This window comes from Ascaphus truei, chromosome 1, assembly GCF_040206685.1.
Source record: "Ascaphus truei isolate aAscTru1 chromosome 1, aAscTru1.hap1, whole genome shotgun sequence".
NCBI lineage: Eukaryota > Metazoa > Chordata > Amphibia > Anura > Ascaphidae > Ascaphus > Ascaphus truei.
Genome location: NC_134483.1, coordinates 186,183,146 through 186,204,222, shown reverse-complemented (window position 1 = coordinate 186,204,222; position 21,077 = coordinate 186,183,146). Strand labels below are relative to the sequence as shown.

At 42.0% G+C, this 21,077-nt stretch overlaps 1 protein-coding gene across 2 annotated transcripts in view; it reads right to left on the bottom strand.

Moving 5' to 3' along the window:
* AOPEP (aminopeptidase O (putative)) overlaps nucleotides 1-21,077 on the bottom strand; it is a 490,654-nt gene that overhangs the window by 165,680 nt on the left and 303,897 nt on the right. For both annotated transcript variants that reach the window (XM_075599100.1, XM_075599108.1), the window contains exons 10-11: nucleotides 14,315-14,358; nucleotides 9,021-9,081 (exon numbers count right to left, since the gene is read on the bottom strand). In XM_075599100.1, coding sequence (XP_075455215.1) covers nucleotides 9,021-9,081; nucleotides 14,315-14,358 — 105 coding nt within the window. The remainder of the gene's footprint in view (nucleotides 1-9,020; nucleotides 9,082-14,314; nucleotides 14,359-21,077) is intronic.

Here is a 21,077-nt window from a genome sequence, read left to right as displayed (position 1 = left end):
TCTGATGCCAGCACACCAGAAGTAAGCATGGCCCAGCTTCCAGCGCGCGTGCACTGGCGTCGGAAGCTCGGCGTGGGACATAGGGATAGAGTCCTGCAGCCGAGGGAGAGCCGGGGCCCGGCCGCATGAGGATCAGCAGCCGGGCCTGGCCAGGGGTCAGGGGTTTTAAATATGCATTGGGGGGTGGGGGTGTATTTTTAAATATGCATTGGGGGATGGGGGGTGTATTTTTTAATATGCATTGGGGGGTGGGGTGTATTTCACTAATATGCATTGGGGGGTGGGGGTGTATTTTTATTATGTGTGGGAGTGGGTGTATTTTTATTATGCAATACAATAACGATAAACAGCACTCACACTAATGAAAATAAAGTATACAATGTGGGGTGCCAAGGACTAGAGAGGACCCAATCACTCTCAAAACAATACAAAATACTTAATAGTTGTTGCGCCCCCCTCCCCCTTTTTTTGTTCAGCCATTTTCCCCCACACACCCCATATATGGCACTACCTTTATGTTATTGTAGTTTTCCATGTGTGGTATTGTATGCTTTTTTTGATTCATTTGTGCATATATGAAAACATGCCTTTTTGGTTCTATACCAGTGATCTGATTTCTTTAAATAGGGAGGGCTGGACTATTCAGTATTGAGTATTTTTATTATGTGTGGGAGTGGGTGTATTTTTATTATGTATTAGGGGTGGGTTATATGAATTTAGGGGGCTGCTTTTTTTGGTATGTATTTTGTGGGGGGGGGGGTTGAGTGAGAGTGGGGTAATTGACGGAAGGTGGGGGCGACTGAGAGGAGAGAGAAGGGAGGGAGTGAGGAAAAGAGAGAGTAAGAGTGAGACGCAGGGGAGAAATATGCAAGGTGAGAGGGGGTGAGTGAGGAATAGGGAGTGAGACGGAGGGGACAGAAATACATTGAAACGATGCTCGTCTCAAGCAGGAAACGGACCCGCATGGCTGAGGTAGGAAGGTGAAAGAACCGACCAGAGCCAAGGGACAGAGTCAGGGCTGGCAGCAGAGTTGTGTAGTCGGTGTGGATGCAGAGGTCGAGGTAGGCTGAAATCAAAGGTTAGTCGAGATACTTGCAATGGTCATGGTGGGCTGAGGACAAGGGTAGTCGCGGTATGTGAGCCGAGTCTGGTAACGTGAGAAACAAAAAGCATAAACGCGTTGCATGGACACCGCAAGAAACTGGAACTTTGCTCGGCAACTTCCTGCTAACAGGGCTGTCCTTTTAAGGGAAGTTGCCAGGAACAAAAATGGACGTTCCAGTCACAGAGGGCGAGCAAGAGCAAAATCCTGAACCAGAATGTGAAAACCCAGAAAGGATTTTGCCAAACCTCATAGTACCCCTCCCCACCCCCTCCAGAATCGATCTCCAGATGATTTAACCCAGGCTTGTCAGGGAACCTCGGTGGAAAGCTTGGATCAAGGAGGAAATGTGGACATCACTAGCCTTCACCCAATAATTCTCCTCTGGACTGTATCCCCTCCAAGATACAAGGTGCTGGAGACTGCCTCGAGATCTTCAGGTATCTAGAATCCGACAAGTTACATAATCCACTTGGCCATCTACGAGAACAGGGCCTGGGAGAGACACATGGAAGACCGGATGAATCTTTAGGGTTTCTGGTAGCTCCAATTTAAACGTGACTGGATTTATTTGTTTCGCAATCTTATAGGGACCTGTGAACCTGGGCCCGAGCTTCAAGGAAGGAATCTTCAGACGGATGTTCCTGGTAGATAACCATATGTGATCTCCAACCTGGAACTGTGGTGCTGGCTGCTGACGCTTATCCGCGTGATCCTTCTGCTTAAGGGAGGCTTTAGTTACGTTGGCATGAATCAGACTGTAGTTTCTGGACCTTGTCATCCGCCGCAGAAACTCCAGATAGAGAGACGGACGATTGAAGAGTAGAAGAAACTGCCAAAATAGTCTGAGACGGTGGTATGGCTCCTGGAAACAAGTTGATAAGACCATCAGGGAGAGATACAGTTGCCAGCGGTTAATCAGAGCTAGGGCGAGGTGTAGAAAAGCAAGTACCATTACATCGCTGAACCCAGGTGGTCACTTCCCCCGTTAACCAGTCAACTGAAGGGTTGTGGGCACGCAACCAAGGGAGACCTAACACTATAGGTGCTGAAGGTGCGTTGATTATCATAAAAGGGAGTACTGTAGCTCCTTATGTAGAACTCAGATGTTCACTACCAGGGGAAGGGACTCCTGGGTGATGGTACCGGGCCCTAAGTGTCTTCCTTTGATCGCTGCAATCTCTATCGGAATCTCCAAAGAGCGAAGGGGAATTGCGTGCTGTTTGGTGAACAAAAGATCAAGGAAGTTACTCGCTGCTCCGGAATCCACAAAGGCCTGAGTAGAGACTGAGGCCGAACCCCATGAGAGGGAAATCGGCAGAAGAATCTGGGAAGGCACTGAGGGAGGAGGGATGGAAGCGATGTCTAGCGAATTCTCTTCCAACTTCACTGGACACGGGGGGTTTCCCGGCCCTGCAACGATCGTCAGTCACGGATCCGGTGGTCCTGGGACCCACAATACAGGCACAAGCCCAAGGTACGCCTCCTACTTCTCACCTGTTCTAACAGTCTGGTAGTACCCAGCTGCATAGGCTTGTCATCTGTAGGGGGTGGAGAAACGAAGTTTGGGGCCAATCAAGTAGTTGGGGTCCTAACAGCATGGCACTTCTCAGACAGACGTTCCTGCATTCTGAGATCGATCCATACACCAAGAGAAATTAACTCCTCAAGGTCTTTAGGGAGGTCCTGGCCGGTCAGCTCATCCTTTAAGTGCTCCCATAGTCCCTGGTATATTGGCCTACCGTGCGAGTTCCCTGGCGAATCCGCAGGAGTGAAGCTGATGCTGAAGATACTCGTCCTGGAGCGTCAAACCCCAACTTGAAGGCACGATGAAGGCAGGGGAATCACTGATCAAGGGCGAATACTTCTCCCAGAGTGGAGAGACCCAGGCCAGTGCCTCATCAATGAGAAGAGAAACACTGTAGGCCACCCTGGCTCGGTGCGTGGTGAACATAGACGGTTGTAATTCAAATTGAATAGAGCATTGATTAAGAAATCCTCTGCATGCCATAGGGTCCCCACCATACCGTAGAGGAGTCAGGATCTGAGGTTCCCTGATTGCTGGGGATAATGGGAGCGGTATCTGAGCCGCATCTACAGCCCTCAAGTCCGGCTGATGGGTGCCTATGTGGGTGACTAAGTCCTGCACCGCATCACACATCTGTGCCAGTTGTTGATCGTGTAGGGCGAGGCGTTGCTCTTGATCCCCCAAGTACTGTCCTTGCAGTGTAACGGCTCGTCCTACCTCAGCTGGGTCCATATTTGGGCCGAGCAAAATGTAACGATGCTCGTCTCAGGCAGAAAACGGACCCGCAGAGCTGAGGTAGGAAGGTGAAAGAACCTACCTGAGCCGAGGGACAGAGTCCTGATAGAGTAGTGAGTCGTAAGCCGAAGGTCAGGGCTGGCAGCAGAGTTGCGTAGTCGTGTGGATGCAGAGGTCGAGGTAGGCTGAAATCAAAGGTTAGTCGAGGTACTTGCAATGGTCGGGGTGGGCTGAAGATAAGGGTAGTCGAGGTACGTGAGCTGGGTCTGGTAACGTGAGAACCAAAAAGCATAAACGTGTTGCATGAACACAGCAAGAAACTGCAACTTTGCTCTGCAATTTCATGCTAACAGGGCTGTCCTTTTAAAGGAAGTTGCCAGGAGCAAAAATGGATGATCCAGCCACAGAGTGAGCAAGAGCAAAATCCCGAACCGGAATATGAAAACACGGAAAGGATTTTGCCAAACCTCATAGTACCCCCCTCCAGAATCGATCTCCGGATGATTGAACCCGGGTTTATCAGAGAACCTCCGGTGGAAACCTCGGATCAAGGAGGAAGGGTGGACATCACTAGCCTTCACCCAAGAAGATGTGGGAAATAGAGGGGGCTCATGAGGTGTGAAATGGGGGGGGGCTCAAAATATTGTCGAGGGGGGGGGGGGGGCAGAAGTAACTCTAGTCCTGGGCCCCGGGAAATCTGTCAGCGGCCCTGTATCCCATTGATATCAATCAATGGGAGTGTCAATGCTATAGTGCCCTGATCAGCACTATCACTGTTCAATGATTAATCCCTTATGTGCACATCTCAATTATGCCTATGTCATGTATATTTACTGTAGTATGTATATAGAGAGATATCATAGGTTGCATTATTATTATTGCACTTTTGACCTTTCATAAAGCGCAATGGAAATACGCATGTCAATTGCCATTGCATCATGTTCTACGAGGATGTGGTAAAACTCAAAGGAAATAAATAGGTAAATAAAGAAAATCACCTACAGTGCATTTAAATGGCAATCCCCCTGTTACCTTAAAATAGTAAACTCATTACGGTCATTCCTCAAAGATCCAACTATTAAAAAACAGGAAACTCAAAGAACCCCCTAAAACATGATTACATTTGACGCGCTCTCTAAAGGTCAGAATTATGAAATTGTGGACAGACTATGTGGCTTCCCAAGAATTTGGTACTAATCTCGATACATAGCGCTTCGAGATTTAGGAGGCTACATTTGTGGTTATTTGTTTCTTTCTGTTCTCTCTCCTTTTAATCATCACCTTGTACTCATACACGATTTCTCTCTTTTACAAAATCAGCAAGATCCAGTTTAAACCAGCACAACCAAACTCTTTACTCATTCTCAAATTATTTCCCATCAGAGGTAACAGTTCCACTGCTGTCAGCCTCATGTTTTCTTTGTCAACCATCTGAACTTTTTTCTGTAAGTCACTGCTACTTTGCAACACCTCAGCAATATATTTTCAGCTGAAAGTTATTGCTTTCTAATACTACTCTACTCTCAGTAAGTCAGGTTGTATTTGTCTCTGCTAAGTTCACGCTACTCTCCAGTATGTTATAGGGCTCGATTCACTACAGGTCAATATTGCTGCGTTACATGTTGGCATGATGAAAAAACGGGATTGCTGTGATCATTATTAGAATGACTTACATATTCACAATTTTTTTTTTTAGATTTATGAACAGGGTTGCCACCTTCGACTGAAGGCTAACCCATAGTTTTTTTTTTCAAATAAAGCACATACGTCTAGCGTCCTCTCTGTATCCTCTGGCGTACTTCCGGCATCTTCCCCCTGCAACTCACTTCAATATGGCTGCCAGGACAACGGGATGCTATGCGGCCTCACAACGTCAAGTTCCCATGACAACGTGGCGCCACATGAACGTAGCGTCTCATTGTGATGGCAACGGGCGTTATGTGACGCTGTTACGTCATGTGGCATTCCCGTTGGCATGGCAACGCGGCACCATTTGCCACCGCGCAGCCAGTATTTCCAGTATTTGCAGGGGGAAGATGCCGGGAGACGTTGCTGGGTAATGATATTAATCTCATTTGAATACAGGAAAATTGTGCTAACTCAGCATTAAATAGCCATAGAAATGCAAATAAGCAAGAACCCATAGAGATCTGCATTAAGTAGCGCAGATATATGGCAGCGTGAGTTGCGACAAAATAAATAATTTGCCCGTTGACACACAGAGCCCTAAGCTTTTAGTAGCCAAGGTGGCCAGCTAGTCATAGGATAGGATAGAGAGGCCTAAGCCTGAAAGAGGTGATAAAAACGGGCAATATTTTTTGTTGGTTGCCCGATATCTCCAAGTATCCGAGTTTAGTGGATATTATGTGTTTAAGTAATTTGGTGTTAATTACTCATTTGCAAACGGTGCATACAAAATAACTCGGACATGCGGTTGGGGTAAAATACCTCTCACCATTGCTTTACCAGTGGGGATAGGCCTTTAGTGAATAGGTTTTAATGTATCTTTAGCTTTACTAACCCTAGGTGATAGTTTGTTCCTTATCTCCCTCTTTACTGTACTCTCCGCGACGTCACTGGAAATTGCTCATTTGTACATTGTTCATGACAAAGGAGGCAGCTTTAAATAGTCTCATCCCATTAAGGACTACTATTCTTCTTCCCCCTTCAACTCAAGTACAATCACTTTAAATGTAATATCTGAAGAAAAAGGGTGAATAATTCTACATACAGTATATACCATTCAATCAATATTACACATATAGGTGAAGTATAGATGTAGCACGACTCACTGTCCCCGGGACCACGGTGGAGGAAGCAAAAGGCTGCGGTGACGTAGACAGTGCCTGCAACGATTGTGCTGGGGGGGTGGGGGGGGTGGGGGATGCGTCTGAATGGGTCTTCTCGCACCGTTAATCCTTCAGCTACTCGACCACCAAGATCGTGTGACCGTGGGTGGCAGCAGCACCGAAAACAGTTAGTTTAGCTACATCTGTAGTAGCATAGAAGAGGTTGCATATATCTATTGCATGTGTCCATCATTATATCATTAACTCTACATGATAATTGAGATGTTTTAATTTATAGAGCTGGGGCAGAACTACTGTATATATATATATATATATATATATATATATATATATATATATATATATATATATTTAAAACCAGAGACAGAACATGAAACACAGACAGAGCTCAGTGCACATCCAGTGAAACTTATACACGATACAGTGCCTAAATATATATGTATAGATATCTATTAAATAAAATGGTCTTTTAGTTTAACATTTTGGCCAAAGTTTTGTAAGCCCCTGAGCCACTACACGGCAGATCACATCTCAAGGGTCCCTAACACTAATATAAATATATATAATATATATATCAGCAGCCACTCCACTGGAAAATAATGTAGGTACTAATCCCATAAGGCAATAATATGAAATATGATACCGTTGTTGAGATGAAATCACACGGGCAGCACTCAGTTTTAAGGTCAAAAAAGAGTATATTGTGAAACAAAGACACAGAACCAACGTTTTGCGGGGGGCACCACCTTGATAAAGGTCCCTCTGGCGGACCGAAACGTTGGTTCTGTGTCTTTGTTTCACAATAAACTCTTTTTTGACCTTACAACTGAGTGCTGCCCGTATATATATATATATATATATATATATATATATATATATATATATATATATATATATATATATACAGTGTTCGACAAACCTATACATTTGCTCGCCACGGGCGAGTGGATTTAACATTGTGGCGAGCTCCTATTGGCCCAAGCTGCACACGTTTGGTACTAGGTGCCGAGTAGATTTTTTTGTGTGGCGAGTAGATTTTTTGGTGATTTGTCGACCACTGTATATATATATATATATATATATATATATATATATATATATATATATAGTTAAGTTATGGTGGGTAAAAAAAGTGACAAAAACCCTCCACAGCAAAGCATATACTGTAGCATATGGAAATATTACTGTATGCTCATTTGCATGTTTTTTAGACAGGTCTGCAACCCCGCCTTTCCCCATTATAACACAGCACTTCCACTGCAGCAAGGGATTCTGGGAAATGACATGCAAATGAGCAGAGTGCCACCTTTTGCTTCAAAACCATTCAACATGGTTCCCCTATAGGCTTAAGCTTGCTGCACGGTCACAGCTTTGAGCACAGTTAGGGTTAAGATGCATAGCCAGTAAACCCAGTCTGTCTGTGGGTGGGTTTACTGGCTATGCATCTTAACCCTGGCTGTGCTCAAAGCTGTGACCATGCAGCAAGCTCAAAGCTGTGACCGTGGCAGCTATCGTACTATAACATTGGGATACCAAATAATGAATTCATTATTAATGAATACATTTTAACGTCACTCACATTATGAGTCACTCACATTATGTCCAAAGGTAGCCTTATTATCTCTGGTTTGATGTGCTTTTTGTGTCCTAAATATAATATTGGATGCAATTCAGGGTAAGAGCTCATTGTTCCTGTTCAATATTCAGGGCTATGTTACATGACAGCATTATATAAAACATACATTTGTATTTGTAAACAGCCTACCAGTACATTATCACGTTTTAATAATTTCACAGACCCTGGTTAATGCTGTCCTGTTGAACATTGGCATAAAAAGTGCTGACACTCAGTTAAACCCTTCAATGCTAAAACTGCCAGAAGCACATCACAAAATAATGTATTCTATTCAAGCCCCATCATCACTGTGAGCAGTTGTGTGTTCTCCGAGTCCTAAGCACAAAGCAGTTCTCAGTAGCAACAAGGGGCACCCAATGAGCTTTTCAGGCTCTATTTTGTACTTGAGATCTGTCAACATTTAAGAGTACATGTTTCAAAGAGTGTTGTGCAACTCCAGTAGTTGAAAGTTTAACATATTACATTTATGAAAATGCTCTACAGGGGAAATTGAACAGAAACCACCCTACAACCAGCAGTCAAAGTGTAATGATACAATGGGGTATGAGGTAGCACTAATTATTTGAGTTTATGTTTACCCTCCGGGAGTACCACTATTCTTTTGATTTATAAACTTCCAGTCTGCTTTTAAGGAAAACATTTCAGTTCTCATGTGAAATCATAGATATTGCATGACATTAGATTCGAAGGCTTGCCTCAGCATTAGAGATGTGCAAACTTGTAGTGCGCGTAGTCAAACTTGATGAATATTACCTATTTCGATTCAGTGAAGCTGGGTTAGATACAAAAATTCTTGACAAATTGGATTAACTCTGAAAAGTCAATGAGCACGGCATTTACAATTACTTTCACCATTTGGTCAAACTTGTAAAAAAAAAATACATTTTAGTCAGGTTGCACGGCTGCTCTTCTGCCACTTTCAAAAGGCAAAGTGTCTAGAGTTGGATCAAAAATTGTCGCTGATTTTCCAAACGTTTGAAAATGTGGCTGGAAACTGCAGCAAATTGCGCTTCGCACATATATACCTGCATTTAGGAGGTTTAGAATATCCTAAAACCACGCACACTACTCCTACCATTTCTTGTAAAGGGCTGCAGGGGCTCTTGCATGTTTTACACACACATTGACAATGCACTGCAATGCTTTTCTTGCGGGAATAGCATATATGCTGTGTCTGCAATTGCTACTGATTCAATATTTTGCTTTCACCTTTGGTATCCCAGAAGTGTCGAGCCAGGTTTGGTAGATGCCTTCAACAGTCAGACCCTGTCTGCATGAAAAAAAGAAGAAAAGAGCAGTGACTTACAGCACAGAAAGGTACGTGCATCATTAACGCATCTGTGAGGTTTTCAGAGCAAGACTTTTTACAGAAGCACAACTAAGTGTCTGTAGACCAAAGAGTGTCTTTTAACCTGGCTGCATTAGTTTCTTGTTCTTTTATAGGTAATAGCATTACCAGAGATAATACTTGCAAATTGAAGACAGGCCTCATTTTTCTGTTACTTAAGAAAACTGTTTATTTAGTGCTTATGGGGAGAGAGAGCATAATACCAAAGAAAAAAATGAATAAAGCATGTGTGAAGTGCAGGTGTTAGGGTACTTTTGCGAATGTCACAGAACTCAAAACAGAGACGCTTAGTTTCAAAATAATACAAATATAAAATGTAAAAAGCCAAACCTAACTGATCTATGTTATATTGCATAAATGGCTATAAATTATATTGACCTTGAATATATTTGTAAATTGTTATATCACCTCTTAAATGCCTCTTTTCTAATGTAAGCAAATCTAAATTAGCTAGCCTCTCCTCATAAGTCAAACCCCCTTTATTAATTTGGGGGCTCTTCTCTGCACTTTTTCCTGTTCCATAATATCTTTTTTTTTTATGGAGTGGTGCCCAAAACTGTATTCCATATTCTAGGTGTGGTTTTAGTAATGCTTTCTTCCCTTCCATCTATACCCTATTTTATGAGTAGTCAGTGAAATGTATAGAAATATAGTATGCAGGCGCTCTTTAATTAGGGTGACCAGATTTACAACAGTAAAAACCGAGACACATTCAAAAAAGTAACAAATGACTTTCTCTCCCGATCCCTCCATTCTTTCTCCCCCTTCCTCCATTCTCTCTCTCTCATCCCTCCAGTCTCTTCCCCATCCCTCTAGTCTCTCTCCCCCATCCCTCCAGTCTCTCTCCCCATCCCTCCAGTCTCTCTCCCCCATCCTCTCTCCCACATCCCTCCATTCTCTCTTTCTCCTTTCCTCCACTCTCTCTCCTCTTCCCTATATTCTCTCTCTGACCTTCCCTACATTCTCTCTGTCTCCTTCCCTCCATTCTCTCTCTCTCCCTTTCTGTCTCCCCCTTCAGTCCATTCCGTCTCCTCCTTCCCTCCATTCTCTCTACCCCTTCCCATTCTGTGCGTCTCTCTCCCCATCCCCATGTTGTATCTCTCTCCTCCCTTTCTCATTCTGTCTCTCTCCATCTGCCCATTCTGTGTCTCTGCCTCTCCATATTCTGTGTCTGTCTCTCCCTCTCCCCATTCGGTGTATGTCTCTCCCTCTCCCCATTCTGTGTGTTTCTCCCTCTCCCCATTCTGTGTCTGTCTCTCTGCCCCCATTCTGCATGTCTGTCTCTCTCCCCATTCTGCGTGTCTGTCTCGCCCCCTGCCCATTCTGTGTGTCTGTCTCTCTCTCCCCATTCTGTCTGCCTCTCTCTCCATATTCTGTCTGTCCCTCTCTCCGCATTCTGTGTTCATCTGTCTCCCTCTCCTCATTCTATCACTCTCCCCATTCTGTGTCTGTCTACCCCTCCCCATTCTGTGTCTTTCTCCCCCTCCCCATTCTGTGTCTCTCTCCCCACTCTGTGTGTTTCCCCCTCCCCTTTCTGTGTCTTGTCTCTCTCTCCCCATTGTGTATCTCTTGTGAAAATTTGATTTACATTTGCCCCCTAATTTGAAAAAATTAATTAAGACATCACAACCATTTTTTGTTTTGTTTTTTTTTCCAGATTTTTCAAATATTCTCATCATCAAAACGCAACCAGACTCATTTTTGCTGCACATACTGTACGAATTTTATGAAAACATTCACCCATCACTAATCAATTTCACCTTCAGTACAAAGGCCTGTTTACCATAGTTCTGTTCTTTGTTTCTCAACCTGCAGCTTGTTTCTCAATGATGACGAGATTTGCCTGCTGCCTGATATTTATTTTGGTTTTGTGAGAGCTTTCTGTCAAATGGTTCTCCCTTATCCATCTGCTTCTTGACTTCGCTGCCTATATGCTATATATGTACGTTGTGTTGGTAAGTAATTAGTAATTGTTAAATATCAAATTGTCTCAAAAACATGTAATAACCCACAAAAAGTATTCATGCGTGTGTTTTTGTGTGCTATTTCAGTTAATCTCAGACTGATTAGAAGATTAGAAAAATGTATCGCAAATGTATGTGTCATTCGCGTAATTATATTTTGGGCTTTGAAATAAAACGTCTTATATGGTAAAAAATAATCAGTAGCAGAATCCTTTTTACTGAATGGAGAACTTGCACTTTCAGGAAATGATCACTCATTCAATGTCTGAATACTATGGAAAAGGAATTTCCACAAAAAAGGCAGTAAAATTAAAACCACAAATTCCTCACGCTGGCAATGAAATAACAGTATGCAGAACCTGGCAATTCTATATCGGAAAATGGGCCTCACCAAAGTCTGATTGTGGGTCACAGTACGTGGTCACACTCTGTGCTCCAGAATTTAACTTTAACATGAAGGGGGAGATTGAAAAACTAGACAAACATTAGGTGGTCTGTATACCAAGGCAAAGCAGTGTGTGGTTCAAATTATGGCATTTTGTTATATTTACTCATTATGGCTGCATGACATCTAAGAAACATGCTAATAATGTTTATTACTTGACACATATTTAGTCAAAGAAGTTTCCATCACTTTAAAGCCAATGTATTTTTTACTCTAAAAAAGACAGAACAATGATGGACAATGAAGTGGAATTTGATACATCCCATCATTAAATATGCACTATTTAACTGCTCTCTGATATTCCTCTTTTGATACTCTTCACATTGCAAGTTGACATACAAAGGACAGTGACACCTTAATGCATTGTAGCAATGAGATTCATTTTCCAAATGCCTGACTTTATACATAGCAAATGCTGTAAACACAGAAGAGAGCTTGAGCTTGGACTTGGACTTGCTTGAAAATCTAAATTGTGTTTCATTATTGCGGATCTGAAATAATAAACCACAATTTAAATTTGTTATACCTAGCATGAGTGCTCCTTGCTACTATACTTAGTTATAGGCCATTACAGAAGGTTACAGGAAGATCGCGCATGCGCAGTTATAAGCGTGCGAACCCCCACCAATAGGAGAAGGCTCTAGGCAGGGACTACAAGTCCCATGAGTACCCATGAGGATGCACCACCTGACGTCAGGGAACCAATAGGGTGTGAGGATCCTCCTAGGCAGGGAATAGGAAGCTGTCACAGAGCCCACGCTAGTTCAGTCGGCGCCAGGAGAAACTAGGGGAAGGAGGTGAGGGTGCAGGGGTCAGTAACCCACTGCATTAGGCCAGCAGCCCCCTAGGTCCCAGCTAGGCCCTGAGCCATACACAGGTTGTGGTGCTTCAGGGACAGGCCCTAGGTTAGGGACCCTGCCCCTTATTGTTAAAAGCAGTACAGTCAGGGACACAGCGGACGCTGCGCTTCCCACCAAGAGGCTTGGGATCAGGCATACTCCACAGAGAGCGGGACTATACTTAGGGTGGATTGCCCTGACAGATCATCACGCTGGTGGAACCGGACGTCGCCCAGGAGGTCGTCGGATCCTTTGTGAAGATCTTTAAACGCCCAGGTGCCGTCGCACTGGGCAGGTATTGTTACACATGTGCACCAACTACTGAGTGCTCACACATAGTGGCAGCGCTGACCACGGGACAAGGGTTATACTGTGGACAAGGTGTGGGGGTACGGTGGTGGGCAAGGGGTATTCACTCACAAGTGGGAGTGAATGACTTTGGGAACTTATAGAGTAATAAGTATATGTATATGCGTGTTCAGTAAAGGTTTTTCTTGTTTATTCATACCCATTGTGTGTTATTGGGTTGTGTCCTTGGAGGGGCCCCTCCCGCTCCGTAGGCATCCCTCCCAGGTGGAGGCGTTGCACCACGAGTATAGCAATATACATATGTACCCCGGGCTCCCCATGTGGAGGCTTAGGCTCCTGAGGGCCACACAGGTAAAATACAGCATTAGTAGCGTCTGTGTTCAGCAGGAAACAGCGTTACATTTATATTTAAGATGACACTTCTAATCACTTTTATTATATCACTGAGAGCATTTCTTTTCCTGTTTTCCACATTTAAAAAGGTGCTAAATGCACAACAGGTACAGACAACGTGGATGGTAAAACTGTCACTCAATGTACAGTAGTGACACAGTCACGCCTCACAATACCTTGCATCTGCCGAGAGTTCCTGCACTTTTTTTTATAGGACAAATACTGACCTAGACGTAAATTACTTTTCATGACCTAATTTCCACATAGCTGCTTTAATAATGCATACTCGTGTTTTAAAGGGCCAGACCCACTTATCTCACACAAATCATTGTGTAAACATTTTACAATGTAGCTGGTCTCTCTAGCCTACTGTCCCCTCTATCCCTCGAGAGATAACATCATCCCAAAGTCAACATTAAAGCAAACATCTGGTCTTTATAGCGTCACTTGAAATTAAGAACATTTTTATTTTTAGTTGTGGTCTAAAGAGAACAATGCATGTCAACTGTTTCCTCTTTTCTTGGCTTACTACGACCCTGTCTGAGCAGGTCTTGGAGAGCAGTGAACACTTTGCCTGTGCAATGTCTTATTCAGCACACACCAGGGAGGAGCTATACCAAGTGAAAACATTCACAATTTCAGCTGAACATTTATATAAAAATGTTCAAAAGTATTGGGAGAAAAATGCTTGTAAATTGAGTAAAATCTCACTGCCACTGGTTCATTTTGCACATTTCTGCATATGATGGTACTTTCAGTAGCTTCATATTCACAGAAGGTCATAGTTCTGAAAGATCCCAGGTTTTCAACTATGTGCGCTTTGTCAGATCACCTGATCTTCTGTTTTCTTTTCATTGTTCAATTAGCTGTCAGTTTAGCTCTCAGAGAACAATTTATGGCAATGCCTCAGCTAAAGAGTTTCGACAAGACATCTGCTTATTGAAACTGCCTGATAAATGTTCACGTGAGGCAGTTCACTGGCGTGCTTAAAATGCATGTGTGCAAGTAAACAAAATGCACGACTGCTATGCTGACGTTGGTGGGCAAGTGTTATTATCGGGTGGATAAAAACGCTAATACCTTGGGAACTGTAGGTTCCCCAGATCTGTAGATAAGAAGAAAAAAAAAACCTGAAGTGAGCAGCACATATTTCTACATTAATAAAAGAGAAAATAGAGAGAGAAAAAAAGATCTCTTCTACTTACCTATTTTGCTCAGGGACATTCGTATACAGCATGTGAAGAAAATCCTGCAAAAGGCAAAATGCAAAGCATTGAAAGCATATCTCTAAACAATCGTGTGTATTCTGTATGCTTTGTAGTGCTTTCCCTGCTGATCGCTATTTCCCCTTTTCCTTTCTCACCACTGTTTTTAAACAGCTTTCTCCCTTCCTCCTTGATAAAATCATAAACTACTTTTATTACCATTGAGACACAGACTTAAGGACTCCCTTAGTATTTAGATAATAACACCATTGATTCAGTTTGTTCAAGTATTTTTGGGATAGTGTTCAAGTGTGTTCACTTTCTCAAATAATTATACAACAGCAAAAGTTCCTAAACCTTCAAAGTAGACAAATGTGGCTATGCATTCAGCTCATGAAACGTTGATGCTAAGAAAAGCATTTTGAACATGCAGCAGTGTATCAATGGACTTTTCATCACTTTAACTGCTTTAGCACTTTTCAGTCAACTTTCAACCCTAAGGGTGGTCATATACAGTTACCCAAGGCACATATTATAAAGAAAAGGTGACGCACGGTTTGGCCCCACTTAGTCAACATGGCCCTCTTGCCACCTTTCTTTTTGAGTTACATAGAAGTTATATATATATAACTAGCCTACAATGGGGGCTATGCATTAAGACATTTCTGCAAAAAATATCATGTTCATTTTGCTTCTCTGTGTGTCTCATGTATCAATGTTGCTGTTCAAATTTTTTTGCCCCATGGGCGTATGCGATTTAGGGAGCATCAATAAGACGAGTTAGGTGGGGGTTAAGCACACATTATATATTATATGTGCATCTATGCCTCACCTTTGTCCCTTTTTTCTGCGGAAAAAAATACACCATATCTAAGGTGGTGTAAACGTCCTTGTTAGTAATCTGTTGTCAGAAACGTCTGCTTCGAGCAGACAATGGTGTAGATGCTTCAGAACAAACGTTTCTGTGTGTCAATATGCAGCTACCCAAGTGTACTTTGATGCAGATCGTATTGTTTTATACTTCTCCCCTGGTTGAACCTGCTCAAATGTAAGAATCATTTTAATAACATCTCTTACATTTGTCACACGATTGTTAGCCTTCTTCACATGGTTCATGAAAAAATGAGAGATTGAATTATGTGAAAGAAGAAGAAAATAGACGACGTAAATAACTGTATCCTGTACATTCGCCTTAAAGGTGCAATCCCACAAAGTCGGCCATTTTAAATTTGTAGGGCCCTTTCAATTGGGAAGTGTTTGTCAACTAAGTGTTTTCTTTACCCTTATCCCACCGTATCCTAATCAGAGAACCAATGAAGTTAAGGGGAGGTGGGAATTTTGCCTGTACAGGCTCTTGCTGATCACACAGTGACATCACACAATAGGGAGCAGAAAGTATGTTGTATAGGCCGCACTACCTAATGTATTAAATATATTAGGCATATAAGTACGTGTTGGATGCTGGGGAACAATGAAGAGACCCCTAATCTCTCCTAAGGACATATAGAACACAAAAAGTGTTCCCCGCACTCCAAATGAATACAAAAGAATCAATGATATAATAAAAAATATGTATAGGTGTCACATTTGATGAGACCCCTTAAACATGTCACAGGAATTAGCTCACTTTGGTCCTAAGAGGAATTGCCTCTTTAATGTCACTCCCAATTGACAAATAACATCAGTTTCAGTCTCTGTTCTACACAATCTTGCAAACTGATACTTTTAAGAATAAAAGACAGAATGATACAACGCTTCTTGTGTAATATATGTATAAAGGGCTAAAAAATGTTCCACACCAGAATAACAAAGAAACATATTTTTCACTGGAATACCCATTTGCTACCATTCATTTCTCATGTACTGTAGCAAACAGCTTCCTTCATGATACATATATTGTTACTTTACAACCGTTAAGAGACAATTTGGTAGATTTTTCTACTGTACCTATATAATTAAACAAACACAAGAATATTAAAGTACCACAGTAGATCAGTCATAATTTGCCTTTCAACTATGTACACCTAGGAGTCATTCAATACAATTACCTTGTCCCTAATGTGTTTGTTCTCATAAGGTGGCGTCTCAATATATTGTTCCTGATGGAATACTCTCGTCTGTCATTTTACATGAATTATTTAGACGAATGGTCGATATTACACAATAGAAGTCAATATTTGTAAAACATCTAATTTTGTTTAGCTTAGTGTTTCTAATACTGCCAGCATTTATAAGAGATATTGAGACAATAACAGTAACATGTAAAAAAAAGAGTTTCTCTTTTCACATTATGATAACAAAGGTGTATATGTCACTCTTTCTATATTGTGCTAAAAGTTGCTTGTACAGTATCGATGCATTTGGTTACACAGTACAGACTCTAAGTAACCTATATGGCAAAGAGAAGGTTCTGCACCTTTATAGCCTAGTGTTATTTAATGTATACAAAAGGTGTGTTAAACCAGTGAGAAGTGGATATTGGTCAATTACAAGATTTCAGAAACCATGTTCTAATTTTGTGCATCATTTAATAGCCAGGCTTTAAAACTTGTTTCAACTGAAATAGGCAGCTAAATTAAACACTCCGTAGAATGTATGACTAACAGAGCGTGACACACCCGAATGTTTAGCCTCCGGTTAGCAGAAAGGGTGTAGTTTACAGTGTGCAACGGGAAAGGCGGGGAGGCAACATGCAAGGGGAAAAGTGCTGGCCATGATTATTGTACTGTCTCTATGGAAATTTGTATCTGTTTCTACCATGGGGCCCTCTTCTCTCGCATTTCAATATGCATTTTGTTTTGCCGTTTTCATTTCTTCACTGAAATTACTTGTCTGCAACACTAAGTAAAATTCCAATCTTTTCACATTTAAAGCACAATTATGTATCCTGGAATATTTTTTTCTTCAAAATATGCTTTCTTCCTGTACTTTACCTATACCTATGATATGTTTGATAGTTTTTACCACGTACCCATGTTCTGTATATTCTTTATGGGTATACTGTACATGAGATGAGAGTCGGGACTGCGGAATTTAGGCTGTGGCTTGGATCTGAGTGCTAGGCCCGCTCAGAGTTCTTGTCATTTCGCCCTTTCCTCTAAAGCTGATGATGTTAATAAAAACCTCCCTTTCAGTTTTATTTCAATTAGGACTAGAAGGACTAGAAGGCTGCTGGTGCTATCTCGAGGGCTACACTGCATTAAAGCAAAAACAGCTTGATTTTTCTTCAAATTTTTCTCATAATTCAAAACCAGAGCCAATAGACTTTAGCTGGTGTAGCGGGGTCCCCTTACATGATCAGAGGAGGGGGAGTTGCCCTGCATTGGCCCGCTGGTGCCCCGTTGCTTCTGCGGCCATTTTGGGAATTGGGAACTACAATTCCCAGAAGCCTCGGGAGAAAGTTGCGGCAGCCATCTTAGAATGGCTCTGCATGTAATGTAGCGGGACTACGAGTCCCAGAATCCTTGAGGGGGGAATAGAGTACATGGGTTGTCCCAGCCAATGGGATGAGGCAGCCTTTGGAACAGGATATCCTCCGCAGATGGAGAGCTCACGAAAGACGTCACGGTGCCTCTGAAGGGAGAGGTACTGTCTCAGGAGGAAGGACGCTCCTGGACTAGGCCAGTACTTTCTTCCTAGGCCCCAGATAGGCCCTGATCCTACACCAAGAGCCTAGTATCACACCCTAGAGAGGGACCCTCCCATTAGAACTCTTGTTTATTCACTGTTCATTTATTGTATACTGTATTTCTTTAAAAAAAAAAAGTTTGGTTACCAGCCCTACATTACTGGCCTCATCAGTTTGAGCCCTTGCCCATGAGAATGCTCTCGCTTCAACCTATCGAATGCAACAGCTTTGCCGTTACAATTTGAGCCACTTCCTTTAAGAGCCATAGAAATCTATTTTCTTCCATACCATACTTCAAAGGTCACTCGCTTTATTATTGTTTCTTTTCGTTTTAGCCTATTTCCATCTTCCCACTTAAGATTCTCTTCTCAATCAGGATATCACCCAAACAATTTCCCATTTTAGGAAAGTCTGCCCTTCTAAAGCCAAGCATCTTTACCATATCATTGTATTCATATCATTCTTATGTTAAGCCACACTGTTTTACCATCACTGACTCCTACTTTCTCACCCACTGTGATCTTACACTATCCACAGTTTTTGAGCCAAAATGGGTCCAGTCAAAATGGGTTCTCCTGATAATTGCTTGAGGTAAGACTAGCAGAAATAGTTAATCATAACCTAGTTTCTGGCCTTTTCGTTGCCATCTTTCCTATAGCCTCCGATGAAAACCGTGTCTGTCTCCTCTAATTACGGTGCAAAACATTAAAAGACGCCCATAATATTCCCTTAATGTAACTTCTCTGCAGTGCATTTCCAATGTGTTTCCATTATCCCAGAAAGGGAAAAAAGTGACAAAAACCCTCCAAATGTAAAAAGTACAAGATGTGGAACCAATAAGTGTATCTGCATGGTTTCCCAAGGTGCCTGAAACCTGCTTTAGTCACTGCATTTTCAAATGCCATACATATTGTGGTTAAGCTACACACAAGGCTTTTGGGTAGTGATATGCTAATGGTCAGTAACGAAGCATAAGCTATAAAATCCAAAAGGAGGAAAAAGCAGTTTTTGAATAGATTTTCTGGCTCTGCACTTGCACTTCAGGCATTGCAATGCAAGCTATATGATGCGGCCGGCAGAGAAGTTATGGGGTAAAACACACACTTGCTTAAAAATTCATACACTCAGACCTAGATTCCCAAAAGGGTGCTAAACTTTACATTCGCACACTTTTACTCCCATTCAAATGAATAAGAGTAAAGGTGTGCTAAAGCTTAGCACCGCTCCCTCTGTGGATCTGCTCCGCAGTGTGCTCATTTGCATGTTATTACCTGGCAGTGTACAGTCTAACCACTGCATGCCATGTAACTGTTGGGTTCTGGGGACTTGAACAAGTAAATGCAATCATGAGTTTCTTATGTTTGCTGTATTCTATGTCCAGATGTTTCACTTTCAGTGATGCACACCCTCTTGTGGCTCATGAAACATATACAAAATGCCCAGTATCCAATTCCAAAATATATGTATGTTGTACTCAAATGTTTCAATGCTGATATCTACATTACAGTTGTCATTTATCTTGAAACCGGGTTGACAAATACTTTACCGTAAAAATATTATGGCTATGAAGCAACGGCCATGGTTGCAGCTATATATTTTTTTTCATGAAAAGGTATGTAAAATATTACAGGTTTAGTAACAAAAAAAAAAACGCATATACATATTGCAGATTGCTTTGAACTGTCTTAAAGCAACATTCTACACTGATTTATGTATTTTTACAACAGTTAAATCAAGGGATCTCAGCGCATAATTGCATGTTCATAACTCCAGGAACCTCCCTTATCTGGAGATTTTGGGAAGATTGAAATGTGTATTTGTTGTGTGGGGGAGTAGCACTCCCAGTCTCGTCCAATTCCATCGTCTCTCCTGCAGCCAAGCTAATCGTTTGCATCTGGAATCATTTGCTTATAAATATCCAGACATTTCTCAGTATTGCAGAACAGAAAACGAGTTGCCCAGTCTTGAAACTGCTTATTCAAATATATACTGAATGCTCACACAGGGAGCCAGACTGGCTAAGCCCTAGTCTGCTTTTGTGCTTCCTGCAGTTCATTTTCAAGCCTGTTTTAAATGCAATAGTTTTTGTGACTGAATTGTCTTATGCTTCCTTGGTGCAAGAAGCTGCTTCCTAAAGGAATACTTCTACTCCTTCCTGGCATTAATTCATAACTACCTCCTGCATTTACCCTTTGCACCCTATTTATTCTTGACTAGCCTCTCTTGTTGTTTAAAACCTTACACACTGTATTCCTTTCACCATGACCCACCTAACCTGCCATAGCGGGACACGTATCCACGTAAAGAAAGTGCGCAAAAAAAGTTTGTTTCAACACATTGCTCTATTTTCTGCGTGCGTTTGCGTCAAATGTAAGAGAGTTTCATACATTGGAGGCAAACTGTTGGCGGGAAAAGTTTACGTCACCTCAGACCTGGCGGATTTTTTTTGACACAAATACAAGATACGAAAGTGCCCACCATTTACCTCTTCCTATTGTCACTGCCAAAATTGCAAGGTGACTCCAACAGCACAAAACATGGAGGAAAGACCAGGATACTGTACATTTATGAAAAATTTAAATCATGAAATTAGCATCAATGATGCTCAAAATTTCCCTTAATTCTTCACCTCCGTGGACTTCATACCCCTTTACTCCTTGAAGGCCTATTGTCTTTAATTTTTTGCTCTATCAGGAAGTTTCGGTGGCAGGATAGCAGACTTATGTTATCTCTAAAAGTCATTTGTAATATGTCTAGCTCCATCCATCCTTCTCATATAGGGATTCCTTGGTCAATTAGCAGCATCTGCCTGGCCAAGCATAGCCTACCATGGCCAGGCTACCTCACTATGTCAGGCAAGCATTGCTGATCTCGAATGTAAATTCTTATTACTGCTTTTCTGCCCAAGATGATAAAAGAAAAATTATATATACACATATCTATCTATCTATCTATCTATCTATCTATCTATCTATCTATCTATCTATCTATCTATCTATCTATCTATCTATCTATCTATCTATCTATCTACTGTATCTATCACACTGATGAGACCCAAAAGGTCGAAACGGCTGTCTGTGGGTAGGTTGACTGCATCTTAACTCAGGCTGTGCTGAAAAGCTGTGAAATGCAGCA